The 14586-nt window shown below is 37.7% G+C and overlaps 1 protein-coding gene across 1 annotated transcript in view; it reads left to right on the plus strand.

Moving 5' to 3' along the window:
- scp2a (sterol carrier protein 2a) overlaps positions 1-14586 on the plus strand; it is a 105363-nt gene extending 90777 nt beyond the window's left edge. Inside the window, exons 14-16 of the mRNA XM_059984326.1 lie at positions 7355-7484; positions 9129-9208; positions 13999-14586. Of these exons, the coding sequence (XP_059840309.1) occupies positions 7355-7484; positions 9129-9208; positions 13999-14094 (306 nt within the window). The 3' untranslated portion in view covers positions 14095-14586. The remainder of the gene's footprint in view (positions 1-7354; positions 7485-9128; positions 9209-13998) is intronic.

Consider the following 14586-nt stretch of genomic DNA (forward strand, 5'->3'; position numbering starts at 1 on the left):
TTTATTATCATTGAGAAATGTCATAAAAATTGTTGTTTTGCAGCTGCAGTTACAGTGCAATACACAAAGTATACTATAAGTTGCAATAAGAAATGCATAGATAAAAAATAAATACATGGTGCATAAAGAGGGCAAAGATAGTGAGGTAGTGTTCATGGGTTTAGGGACCATTCTGAAACCTGATGGCAGGGCTGTGTGCCTTTACGCTCCTGTACTTCCTTGATGTAGTAATGAGGAGGGCATGTCTGTTGTCCAGGTGGACTTCTGTTTAGTTCTAGACTGCCTTGCCCTGGGCCAAAAAGATTCTGACTCCCTTCTCTGTTTATACCCTTCATAATTTTGTAAATCTTTTGTATGGTTGCATTTCAGTCTCCAGTATTCCAGTGAGAATAAGCCAGTCTGTCTAAGCTCACCCTATAACTGCAGCCAGCTAAAGCTTGATCAGGATAAGGAAGAAAACACATGACAGGTATAGGCAACTATTAGTGTGTGAGTCTCTACAGAAATATTGTATAGGAAAGAAATCAAGAATGGAGGGCACAAACGAGCCATGATAAGATTAAAGAGAATCTTAAGTCTTCATCAAGTCTATTCAGAGGAAAAGGAAAGAGTGGATTTCCTTGAGCACCAAAGGGGTAAACAATGTGTGGACTTGGGCAATGAGGGTGAGGGGTAAAATGAATTTAATCTGAACAAGTAGCAGTGATGCATTTTGAGAAGACAAATCAGTGTAGGACATATATAGTAAATGGTTGAGTGTTAAGCGATGCTGATGAACAGAGGGGCCATAGTGTTTCCTGAAAGTAGCAACACAAATGGATAAGGTAATGAAAAAGACATATGCCATGTTTACATTATACAGTGGGTCGGGACATAGTATATAGAAGTTGGGAAGCTGTGTTGCAGCTTTACCGAACTATGGTTAGCTTGCCCTTGTGTACAGTTTTGGTTGCTCCACTTTTGGAAAGATGTGCTGTATGACTCTATGACATGGTCAGGACTGGTGCTGTCAAACCATGCATTTCCAAATCCAGAGGATATACAATCGTTACAGTCAAGTTTTTTTTATTAGGTTTGAGGGCTTATAGTGTATGCTGAGAACCAGTGTTTCAGCATACTGAGATCAAAAGAGTATTACACAACTATGGTATAGCTAAAACAAGCTTCAATTAACCACTGGCATGCTGGATCACCCAATGATCCAACATGTTTGATCATCACAGATTAATCTTGTTTTTATTTGCCTGTGCTGAAGTGAAGCACCCAGTGGTCATTATTCATATGTAGGCTTTATCATTGGTGTTAGGGAGCTGTCTAGCCAGTGATAGTGTTAATGTTAAGCTGGTGATGTCTTTATTTGTTCTTATGCTGTAGCCATTGACAGCAGGAGCATAAAATCCTGTAGTGTTTTCACTATCACCATCTTGTCAAACCATGTTAAACTTGGGAGAAACAGTGAATCGATCCCAGGATGCTCCTGGTCTGAGAGATTTGCTTTCACATGAGTGAAGTACTCTACAAATCACACACCTAACGTGGGTCTTCATGGTTGTTAGGTTTAAATCTGTGCACTCCCTCCCTCATGGCATTATGAGAATACTTTCAACAGGAACTGCAGTGGTTCAAGATTGGAGCTTGCAATTCTGTTCAAGGACACTTAGCAATGAGCAACAAATCCTGATCTTACTAGTAATGCCTGCATCCCAAGAAATTAAGTTTTAAAAAAGTACGCTAACTGAATCAATTTTCTCAGGAAGTACAGAATTGGTTTCAAGCAAGCACAACTTCTGGCTTGTGTGTTTACACCCCCCGCCCCCCCCCCCCCCCACCGTTTGCCTCTTGCAAAGGCTAAGTATGAGGAGTTTGTGATAGATGTACAGGTTTTGAACTCCATTTGAACAGATTGAACTTCAATTGCTGCTAGTTCCCCTGAATAAGGGTAGTAGGGATGGGAATAAACATCAGCCCACGTCTTTGCTCCTATGGGAAAGTGCATTGAGGACAGAATCATGTCATCCCTGATTAGAAAGCCTGCCAAAAGCCTGTTGTTCATGCTCATAAAAGGAATGTAAGTGGGAGTGATGTGGTGGGGAGCATCTAGGAGCCCTCTCACAGAAAAAAACCAGCTCCACAGGGGAATTAGAAAACCAAAGAGGGTAACAGGCTGACTTTAGACTGTAGGTGACATGGTCTGAATCTCCAGGCAGAGTAAGATAAAATTTGACTCCTGCCGTGGCATAAAGCCATAATGAGCTAACTTCATGTGCATTTACATTTTTGTGACATGTTATCCTTCACCTGAATCCTTTAAAATGTCAGTTTGTATTAAAAGGCTATTGCTTTAAAAGCAGCGTCTGTTATTAAGGATCTTCCGCACTCAGGGCATGCCCTTTTCTCACTGTTACCATCAGGTAGGAGGTACAGAAGCCTGAAGGCAAACACTCAGCGATTCAGGACCAGCTTCTTCCCCTCCACCATCTGATTCCCAAATGGACATTGAACCCTTGGAAACTACCTCACTTTTTTAATATGTTATTTCTGGTTTTTTGCATGATTTTTAATCTATTCAATATACATAAATAATTTATTATTATTTTATTTTGTGTTTTTTTTTCCTTCTATATTATGTATTGCATTGAACCGCTGCTGCTAAGTTAACAAATTTCACGACACATGCTGGTGATAACAAACCTGATTCTGAAGATACTCTCTCTGATTCACTCTCTGAGTGAAAAACCTTCCTCTAATATCCCCCTTGAACTGCCCTCCCCTTACCTTAAAGCCATGTCCTCTTGTACTGAGCAGTGGTGCCCTGGGGAAGAGGCGCTGGCTGTCCACTCTGTCTATTCCTCTTAGTATCCTGTACACCTCTATCATGTCTCCTCTCATCCTCCTCTCCAAAGAGTAAAGCCCTAGCTCCCTTAATCTCTGATCATAATCCATACTCCCTAAACCAGGCAGCATCCTGGTAAATCTCCTCTGTACACTTTCCAGTGCTTCCACATCCTTCCTATAGTGAGGTGACCAGAACTGGACACAGTACTCCAAGTGTGGCCGAACCAGAGTTTTATAGAGCTGCATCATTACATCGCGACTCTTAAACTCTATCCCTTGACTTATGAAAGCTAACACCCCATAAGCTTTCTTAACTACCCTGTCTACCTGTGAGGCAACTTTCAGGGATCTGTGGATCAAGTTGTTGTTCCTTTCTGTGCCTTGTGACCTATCGAGTGGCAACATTACCCTTTCTTTAGCATTTTTTCTGTTTTTTATAAGGTCGAGCTGCTAGCTCGATGCTCAACTCAGCATAGGTGGAAAGCATGCAAGGAGTCGGCCAGATTCAAACCTGAGACCATTTGCCTTGAATTCCGGTGCAGATGCCACTACACCACCAGCTGGCTAAATGAGCGCAAGTGTATGATTGAAAATACTGAGATTTCCTTTTATTGTAGTTTTTCAATGGACACCTTCCACCTCAGAACACAGAGTTCTGTTCTTTGTAACAGGGGTTGGTCTGTAGAGAATCTACATATTCTTATTTTTGTAGTTTGAAATATGAATATTATAAATATTGCCTTGTAAAGGGATTATCCTACCTTGACTGAATTCTGAAATGATTCAAATTCAACTCTACCTTTCTATTTCTATGCATACGCTTTGTAAAAATCAATTAAGCATATAATTTTGAAAAGTGACTTCACATGAAAATAAATTTATCAAATAAATAAGCAATTGTTTCAGTTTTGATTTAGCAGAAGGCAACCGCTCCAAATCTATTAGGTCCCAAAACCTGAAGATGCTGAATACTGGAGGAGAAATTGCTAGAAATATTAAATTTGTCAGTGGGGGTGGGGGGCACGAAACCATTAACTTTACAGGCCAAATTAATGAGAGAGAGGAGGGGTTAGTGAAAATAATTAGTTGTTATAGTGGAAGAGGCATTACTCTAACACTTAATATTCATTGGTCTTCCCAATTTTCCAATTCTGATTAAGGATTCTTGATATGAAATATCAGATTTCCACAAGACTGCCTGCCTTGTTGAACACTTCCAGCAACTCTTCTTTTGCAGCCCCGGAAATGGGCTCTCCAGTTTGGTGCTGTCTAGCTAAAATTCAGTCCCCAGTCTTAGCTGATCACAATGTTTTGCTAGAAAAATACTGGCAAATGTTGTCCAAATGGATTAATCAGTGCTAGAGAAATAATTGGCAGTTGTGGAGGGCGATGTGAGTAGATTAATTAAATTTCTGTTGCTTTCATAAAAGTTTACTGGCTCTCCTTTATCTTTCCTGATAATAATGCGGCACCTTTCTTCGCTTCATTCTATTTTGGTCAGCTACATCGGTTTTACTTCCTCAGTGAATCCACATTGTCCCTTTCATTTTTGAGAATTAGAATGAAAAAAAGTTAAAATTGCAAAGGTGCTGTGCAAAATAAATCGGAATATTTCCAAACAGTTTTCATTGAAGAGTGGTGATTTGGAATGTGATCTGTAATTTTGATTGGCAAAGAAATTGGGAAACAAGGATTGTATTGAATCACATAGAGAAATTACAGCACAGAAACAGCCATTTCAACAAAACAGTCTGAGACAGTGCACAATGGCAAATAGATTAATTAACCTATCATACATCCTTCTGCCCCTTTCTCCATCATACCTGCCTTGCTTTCCACATGGCTCTAAGTACTCTTTTGGGGACAAGTACTGTATTTGTTACATTTATTTGTGTGAGAAACTGGGATATCGCTTACTATTAAGTATGTCACTAGTTAGAAAATGGTGAAGTGCTTGGGAGTGCACAGACCAGATGTCATTCATGAATTGACTGTAGTAGTTGCTAAATTAGTCAGTAAAACTACCTTAATCAATCAGTTCAGTTGATGGAGTTTGCAAAGCAGTGTACTATATATTATACAACTACAACTCAATTTAAACATCGACTTTGTAACTTTTAAAAAATTTATCTGTGAAATCAATCAAAGTGTTGTATGAAGAGTTAAAATCATGGGATGTCAAGTCAAAGAACAAACTTTTGGATGTAGTTCGCAAGTTTATCATCAGAGGAGGTTTTACAAGGGCAAGAAGGAGGGAATTCAGAACTCTTTAACAGCCTTGGATAGTCCAACCATTAGTAGACACAAGATCAGAGCCAGCAAAAGGAACTTTTAATGGGCAGATCCTGATGGTTTTTTGACGTTTGTTTGCTTGCCTTTTTATGCCATTGTTTGCAAAAACAAAGAGAGAATGTCAGGTGAATCAGTTGATTTATGTATTCATTTTGTATGTTTAATGTATAATTCTGGTGCATTAGTTTGTTTATATCTTTTATTATTTCAGGTTTCCATGATAAGCTCAATTGATACTTTTCCATCCCATAGTCATAGTGATATCTTAATCATTGTGTTTTTTAAATTATGTAATTTTCATGTTTGTTTGGCCAGGCTTGTCTGTGTATTCAGTGTGTGTTTTCAGAAGCTGTATTCCTGTCCTACATTCTACAGAAATATTCTTGCTAGTTTCTGATACAGAATTTTATGAATCAGAAATTATATCAGTTTAGGATATTATTTGGATAACCATGTCTATGCTACCTACACCAGATTCTTTTTCTTCTGTTCAGGCATCAATATTGTAATTGTGCTCACATAATCTAGATCTCTTTGAATAGCTAACTGTTGAAGAATTACGGTGAGATCATTGTGGAAAATACATTGCAGTAATTTTTAATTATCATCAATGAAATTTAATCCTCAGTAATCAGTTATGTCCCCCATTATCATTACTTGTTAGTTTAGTTTCTTGGTTATTTTGCCCATATGTTGGGAAAACTCTGAATTTTTACCCATTGCACACTTCCTATGTTTTGCATTTATCCAAGTTCATGAATTATTTTATAGCATATTTGGTAACTTTACTTGCATTTATCACGAGTTTCTGTCGTAATTTGTTGTTTTCTAGGTTACATGTTGGAACTTGAATCTGCACGCAACTTGTTCATTTCAGATACGAACTTGGAGCTGTAGTAAATTACTTCATGATATATGTACTGGGAAACCATACACCATGACAGCTACTGAGTGCAGCTATAAATTCACATTTATTACTGCTTCAAACCAGATGTTTAAACAACCTGTCTACAGTTCTGGTCTTTTTATCTTTTTAGTGCGAGCAGAATAGTTGATTGTGGATCAGCATAAAACTAGGCAGTGTGCTGCCTGAATACCTCTTGGAGGATGTCAGCATAGGTAGCTCGTTAAAATAGTGCTTTGAAATTTGGTTATTGCCATATTGTAACAATTTACAGTTTTCTTTCATCTAAACCTCTGGGCAGTAAACATTTGTTTTTAATTTATGTGCTTTGCTTTAGTTGACAAATCCTCCCCCTTGTTGCATTTTTGAAAACTTTTTAAAAAATCTTTTTGTACATGTAGTTTCCTGCTCACTTTAAAAAAGTTTACAGTCGGAGTTATTTTTTTATATGCCTTTCCCCATTAAGCAGAGCTCCAGCTTGTGGTCACTTTACCCTGAAATAGCTAGCTACAGTACCTAAGACTTTTGCACAGTACTGTAGTAATTTTATGTATTGCACTGTACTGCCACGAAAAAAACAAATTTCATAACATATATGAGTGATGACAAACCTGATTCAGATATGGCTCTCCACTGAGGACTGAGAATAGGAAGGGAGCAGGCAGAGGGGAATCATGGTTGTGAAAAGAGAAAGGGAGAGGGAAGGGAGCAGGAAGCACTGGAGAGATATTCTGTAATGGTCAATAAACCAATTGTTTGAAATCAAATGACATTGCCTGGAATTTCAGGGCTGGATTTGTCTACACCCCCACCCCGGAACTCCTCCTCTGCCACCTGTCCCACACCCCTCCTGTGGCATTCCACGCTCATCATTCTTATCATCTATTGCTCCCGCCAGATTTACAAGTTCTGTCTGCTCTGTGTTGACAAATAATACGGTACAATGCAAAAAGTCTTTGGCACCCTAGCTATATAAATGTGCCTAAGACTTTTGCACATATTACTCCTGTTCTAAACCCACTTTATTTTTTCCTCATTCTCACCGGCTTCCAGATTCTACCAGTCATCTGCACATTCAGGGCAATTTACAATGGCAATTAATGTACTGATCTGCATGTCTTTGGGAGATGGAAAGACACAGGAGCACCCCAGGGTGTCACTGGGAGAATATGCATATTTCATTCAAACAGGACATCAGCGTCAAACCCATGTCATTAGAGCTGTTAGGTTTCAGACTGGCTTGATACATATCACTTGGAATATATTGTCTATGAATAATCTTCATTTGAACAGAGCTGAATGAATTTCCTATATCTTCCCTAGGAAGGAGAGATGTTTGTGAAGAAAATTGGAGGAGTATTTGCTTTTAAAGTTAAAGATGGCCCAGATGGCAAAGAAGGCCTCTGGGTGGTGGATGTCAAAAATGGAAAAGGATCTGTGGACTTCAATTCTGGTACCATAAATTTTTTTCTCTGATACACACAGATATTGTGTTTTTGCCCTTCAATAGTAATAAAAAGGAAGCATCAACCTACTAATAACACACTGTGGTCTAGGAGCATATTTTATTTCTATTATATTTTGCTCATTGTGGTTTATTGAAGGAGACATGCAAGTGGTTTACATAGTAACATTCTATAGCTCCCATTGCCATACAGATTATATAAAAGATGCAATAAGCCAGTTTAATATCATAGGGCTTTGTTTGAATGTCTGTATTTGGCAGCAGGCTGCAGTTGTGAACTAGTAGAAGTTCAGTACAAGGAAAGCTTTAGGGATTTCAGTGCAGGCATTTAATAACTGAAAGATTCTTGCAACTGCTCAGTAGAGTTATTTGTACTTGGCTTTTCCAATTTAATCTGAGTGACAAGTTGCAGGAAGAGTGAGGGGGAGGCAACGCAGAACTTCCTTCTGGCCATGTGGGTGAAGAAAGCAGGCAAACATACATTTCTTAACCCATCCAATAGAAAAATAGTTAAAAAGACAAAACAAGATCTAATCAACAAAGTAAGGAAGTATACTGGAACAATGAACTCAACAATTATTCAGGTTCAAGAAAGATTCAGTATGGAGGTTGAGGGTAAAGTACTTTTTTTTCCATGAAGCATACAGCTGAAACTTGGTGAATTTCATTTGAATTGGTCAATTGTACACAATGGATTTCATACCATTCAATTTATTTAAAAGTTGTTCCATATTGAACTGTCCTTTTTTTGAGACTTTAAATTTATTTATACATGAAGCAGAGAGAGCTAACACTTCAGAATTTGGAGCAAGTCAACAATTGTCTCTTAAAATTAATGTGTCTTTTTCTTACCATTTGGTTAGATACAGACATTGAATTGCATTTTACTGAGATTTTGATATTTCTTCTATGTTTCAAAAATAGGTTATTTCTTCAGATGCACATTTTGAATCTATTTCAAACAGATCACTTATTAGAAGCCAAGTAACGAGGAGATTATTGAGGTTTAGACATTGAGCAAGATTTTTGGCAGCTAAGAGACTCCATGAGAGGAAAAGCGAAGGTTAAGTAGAGCTTATTAAATAATGTGGCAGGCCGGTAAGGCCAAATATCTGACTCAGTATAATTACCTACAGGTGGCTAAAATCAGTATTCCTTTTGGAACCACTACTCACACATTTCAGTCCTTTATTTTCTTGACAGATTAAAAGAAATTAAAATAAATAAAGTAGCACAATTAAATCTTGCAGATCTATAACTTTAGAGCAACAAAATGAGGTTTCTTTTGGCAGTAGTCCTGGATAACTAAACTTAAGGTCCCACTGTAGAAATCGGCCACCTAAGCTTATCAGTAGTCAGCAGACTTCTTGAAAGGACAAGGTGCAGTTAATGTGGGATTTGGGGGAGAAACCTTTGCACTATTAAAAAAAAGTTTTAAAAACATTTATATTGGTCTATACCAGAAGAAATTTAATTGTGGGATTGCTGACATTTACTGTCAAGATATAGATCATATCAATGGTTTTGACAATATTGGGACAGGACTGCAATTTAATGTGTAATGAAAAAATTCCAAATGTATTTTGATGGTGTTGCATATAAGTTCGCTGAACTACTTTTCCCTTTCTATAGAGAAGAAAGCTGACTGCACCATAACGATGTCTGATAATGATTTGTTAGCTTTGATGACTGGCAAGATGAATCCCCAGACTGTGAGTAGTTTCTGCTTAGAAGTTTAATGTTAAACAGAGGGTTGAATGTATTAAATGTCATGCTTGCTTTTTTTCCAACGGCAGAGTCTGGCTCAGTGCCTCTTTCCTTCATTTCACTATATTGCCTTTAACACCTGCTGTAGCAAAGTAAATAATGGGAGCAAAATGAATAATGGAAACAAAATGCAGACATTGCATCAACATGATATACTTACTGGAAAAATAACTTGCATTAAATTCTCATTTTTGCTGCTATTCACTTGAAAATTGGTGCAGCTCACTTGCAAAGACTAGAAACTGTAGAATATTTTCTCTCATATTGGTAAACACCTCCTGCATCTGAGAGAAAGTTGGAATAAGATCTGTGGTTTCCATTCCACAACCCTCTTTCCCACTATAAGAGCACCCTACCTTATCCAGATTTCATCTGTCACTTTTTATCCATGTACCACTCAGCAGGGTCTCACTTCCAAGAAATGACCTCAGCTCTGTCATCCTCAGCACCAGACTGAGATACAGACCACTTTGTGTTTGTGAATTGAGATCTGCCATAACTTAAAGTGCAAGGCTTGCATTTATCTACTGCCTTATAAATTGTTTCAGGTATGCCGAATCATTGTCAGTTTGGTATTTAGTTGGGATTTTGTGTGTGATAAATTTCATCATGTTTTTGTTGTATAGATTTAAATATGAGTATCTACTAAATAAACAATAAACATTGCCTTGCACTTTAAGTTATGGTAGATTTCATTTCTTGATATACTTACAGTCCAATCTTGAATATACTAAGAATCAACACATAATAATTTTAAGCTTTTTTTGTTAGTCATTACGTAAGTTATACAATTTTAAGAATTTAGTTTCAAAAACTTCCCTGGCATGATCTCAGTATTTAAGTGTTTGGAAGTAAACATCATAGGAACTGGGTTACCAAAGTGCACTGTCAGTAACTTGCTTGACTGGTCAAGTTTGATCCATCTGATATACCCATATAAATCATATAACAATTACAGCACGGAAACAGGACATCTCGGCCCTTCTAGTCCGTGCCGAACGCTTACTCTCACCTAATCCCACTGACCCGCACTGAGCCCATAACCCTCCATTCCTTTCCTGTCCATATACCTATCCAATTTTACTTTAAATGACAATACTGAACCTGCCTCTACCACTTCTACTGGAAGCTCGTTCTACACAGCTACCGCTCTCTGAGTAAAGAAATTCTCCCTCATGTTACCCTTAAACTTTTGCCCCCCAAGTCTCAACTCATGTCCTCTTGTTTGAATCTCCCCTACTCTCAATGGAAAAAGCCTATCCACGTCAACTCTATCTATCCCCCTCATAATTTTAAGTACCTCTATCAAGTCCCCCCTCAACCTTCTACGCTCCAAAAATAAAGACCTAACTTGTTCAACCTTTCCCTGTAACTTAGGTGCTGAAACCCAGGTAACATTCTAGTAAATCTTCTCTGTACTCTCTCTATTTTGTTGACATCTTTCCTATAATTTGGTGACCAGAACTGTACACAATACTCCAAATTCGGCCTTACCAATGCCTTGTACAATTTTAACATTACATCCCAACTCCTATACTCAGTGCTCTGATTTATAAAGGCCAACATACCAAAAGCTTTCTTCACCACCCTATCCACATGAGATTCCATCTTCAGGGAACTATGCACCATTATTCCTAGATCACTCTGTTCTACTGCATTCTTCAATGCCCTACCATTTATGTCCTATTTGGATTATTCCTACCAAACTCCTACCTCACACTTAACAGCATTAAACTCCATCTTCCATCACTCAGCCCACTCTTCTAACTGGCCTAAATCTCTCTGCAAACTTTGAATATCTACTTCATTATCCACAACACCACCTACCTTAGTATCATCTGCATACTTACTAATTAAATTTACCACCCCATCATCCAGGTCATTAATGTATATGACAAACAACATTGGACACAGTACAGATCCCTGAGGCACACCACTAGTCACTGGCCTCCAACCTGACAAACAGTTATCCATCACTACTCTCTGGCATCTCCCATCCAGTCACTGTTGAATCCATTTTACTACTTAAATATTAATACCTAACGATTGAACCTTCCTAACTAACCTTCCGTGCGGAACCTTGTCAAAGGCCTTACTGAAGTCCATATAGACAACATCCACTGCTTCACCCTTGTCAACTTTTCTCGTAATCTCTTCAAAAAATTCAATAAGATTTGTCAAACATGACCTTCCACGCACAAATCCATGTTGACTGTTCCTAATCAGACCCTGTCTATCCAGATAATTATATATACCATCTCTAAGAATACTTACTATTAATTTACCCACCACTGACGTCAAACTGACAGGCCTATAATTGCTAGGTTTATTGCTAGGATATATAGTGTATTTCATCTATTAAACAGTAAGAAACATAACAGGAGCCAACAAATAATTCAAAATATACAATTGGCAGGACATGGGAACAGGAGTGATAAGACACCCACCTCTAGAGTCACGTTGTGAGTTCAAGACCCTCTCAAAACTCTATGTCCTGCTTGGTGGCGCAATTATATCAGCGCCGGACTCCGGAGCGAAGGTTCCTGAGTTCGAATCCAAGTCAGGTTGAGTGTCGAGCTAGCAACTCAGCCTCGTAAAAACAAGAATAGCTTGCTACGGAAACACTGTCAAGACGGTGCCCCGATAACTCCACTGCCGAGTTAAGGGCTATTCTTCTTCTTCTTCAAAACTGTGTGGCGGCTACTGCACGTCTACAGTTAAATGTATGCAAGGTTCATGTGTTAATTGAAGGAAAACAATTTTTTTTAAACTAATCAACATTGTTTTCTTAATCTGTCCTCTCACAATATCTGTACTAATTTCTAACCGAGTTCTCCCTTTGTGGTGCAATGCTGTGTGCAGGTTAGATCCACATTAGCCTGTGCCACAATCGTAGCTACATTACAAGTAATGTAAGTTACATCGCTGATGTAAAGGACTTAACACAGTGAAAGAGTCAGATTCAGTTTATTGTCATTTAGAAACCACAAATGCAATGCAGTTAAAAAATGAGACAACGTTCCTCAGAATGACATCACAAAAGCATATCACAAAACAGACTACACCAGAAAATCCACATAACGTTTGGCAATCCCCAATCCAGAGTCCGGAGAGGCTGCTGCGTATTAATATCACGCTACCGTCTAGCGCGTTCCCTGGAAAGGAGCTCCAAATTCACCAGACAAAACAAGACCAAAAACTAAAACTACAGGACCTGTTATATGTATTTGTCTTCATTCATTAAAAAATAGTTATTGCCATGAGAACTAATTGCAATGAACTCTTCTGTTATTTGATAAACAATTATAAAATTCATTTAAATTGAGTTGAAATTCGTTAACCAAAATATAATTAGCATATGTAAAGATAATTTTGTATAAGTATTCAATAGTCAAGAAGTTAATGGTGTACCTACATTAAATATTTTAGCATTCATTCATTCTAGGGGAGGTGGTAGTGGGGATTCTGTTTTAGAGAAGGTAGTTCTGGTATTTAAAGGAGAAGGTATTTATAGATGTGATCTCACCAATCACACTGATTTTGTTTTAAGGAAATTACACAAATGGATGTTGAAATCTTTCTAATATAAACTTTCAGAAAGCTTTTGATAGTGGTGATGTGTAAAAGACTACCACAAAAATTAAAGAAGTTGGTATTCCAGTTAAACTATGCAGATTGATAAATATTTACCTGAAACAGAGAAGCAGGTGATGCTAGGGCGTGATGTTTGGCTGAGCAAAGTGTCTGAATGATTTGTAATAAGAGCTCTATGGTTTATAATTTGCATATTTGATCAATACGCATTGGTCAATACAAACCTCACGTGATAATAAACTGAGATTACATTGAGAGGGAATGTGTGTGATACATTATGTATTAAAGCACAAACTCCTCACAGGAGAGTACCCAAGATCAGAATTGATTGTACGTCCCTAGAATTGTGAGGTAGGATAAGGAATATCTTTAGTTAATGAAACAAACTGTCCAGTGGATATGCTGAGGGAGATTTGGAGAAATTTATAGATTCGGTACCCTGTCCAAGTACATTGCCAGAGTAGGAGATTGCAAGTCTAACGTTGCTGTGCTGTGAAACTTCAGCTTGAGTACAGTGTTCAGTAGTGATCACCAATGTCCACGGACAGCATACAGGTCAAAGTGCAGTGGAAAGTCTGATTTTGAAGATCCCCAAGGCCAGAGAATTCAGTTATAAATAGTAGTACATTGCAGCTGTATTTTCCATACTTGTTGCTCTTCTCTGCTCTTTTCCCTTCATGTATTTTAATCTTCCTGATTCTGCCTGAACTGCTGAGTTCTTCCTCTGTTGCTACCAGATTTGAATGTAATTTTGGCTTTACATGATATATCATGTCAGCACCTCTGGCGCTGGCTCTTTGTATTTCCATTTTGTCAATTCGTGAATGAGGTCATTTTTAACAAGTGCTAAAATGATTATAGAGATTTTTTAAGCTTTTTAAAATGTAAAGTTTTAAGGAAGACTAATGATTTATATTTTCAAAGAAACAGTAAGTGTGGTTGGGATCAAGATGAGAAGAGCAAAGGCTCTCGCTATAGTTGCACTTCAGTTATTGATCACTATTTGATGTCTATTCTATTCTCCTGAATTTGGGAATGCATGGATTATATGCACTCATTATGAAGTATGGAGAAGTATTTAATTGTAGTGCTCTAATTTAAGTAATAATGATTTATTCTAAAGTATAATTTTTCTGTCCAGGCCTTCTTCCAGGGAAAACTGAAAATTGCTGGTAACATGGGACTGGCCATGAAGCTTCAGAATCTACAACTTCATCCTGGCAAAGCTAAACTGTGAAGGTTTATCACAAATGGATCTTCTTCAAATAGCACCACCTTTTGGCCATGTGGCATCTCGGTGGCAGATTACCAGTGAGGTGGTTAGGAGCTGCTATCTTTATCTCTGAAACATTGGAATAATGTGCAACATCCGCTAATTAATCTTGAAGTTAATAACGTTGGGTATCTTGCTGAGCAGGTGCTTTCGACAAAAAGCAATTGTTACATTCTAACTGATTCAGTACATTTCTGCAAATGATGTATATGTAATTTTGAATATATTTTGTAAAGTGCTTTATACTAGCTGTGTACCTGCACTAAATGAGTTCAGTCATTATTTGTTAAGATTCTGCTGTCAGAACTTAATCTACTCTAATCCAAAAATTTATTATACTTACAATAATATTGGGTTTAGGAACCACTGCAAGTCCTTAATCAGTAAAATAAATGGGATTTATAATGTACTTGTTATAGCATGATAAGTCAAAGAATAAAACTGAATCATACTTTC

The sequence above is a fragment of the Hypanus sabinus genome, chromosome 11, assembly GCF_030144855.1.
Source record: "Hypanus sabinus isolate sHypSab1 chromosome 11, sHypSab1.hap1, whole genome shotgun sequence".
NCBI lineage: Eukaryota > Metazoa > Chordata > Chondrichthyes > Myliobatiformes > Dasyatidae > Hypanus > Hypanus sabinus.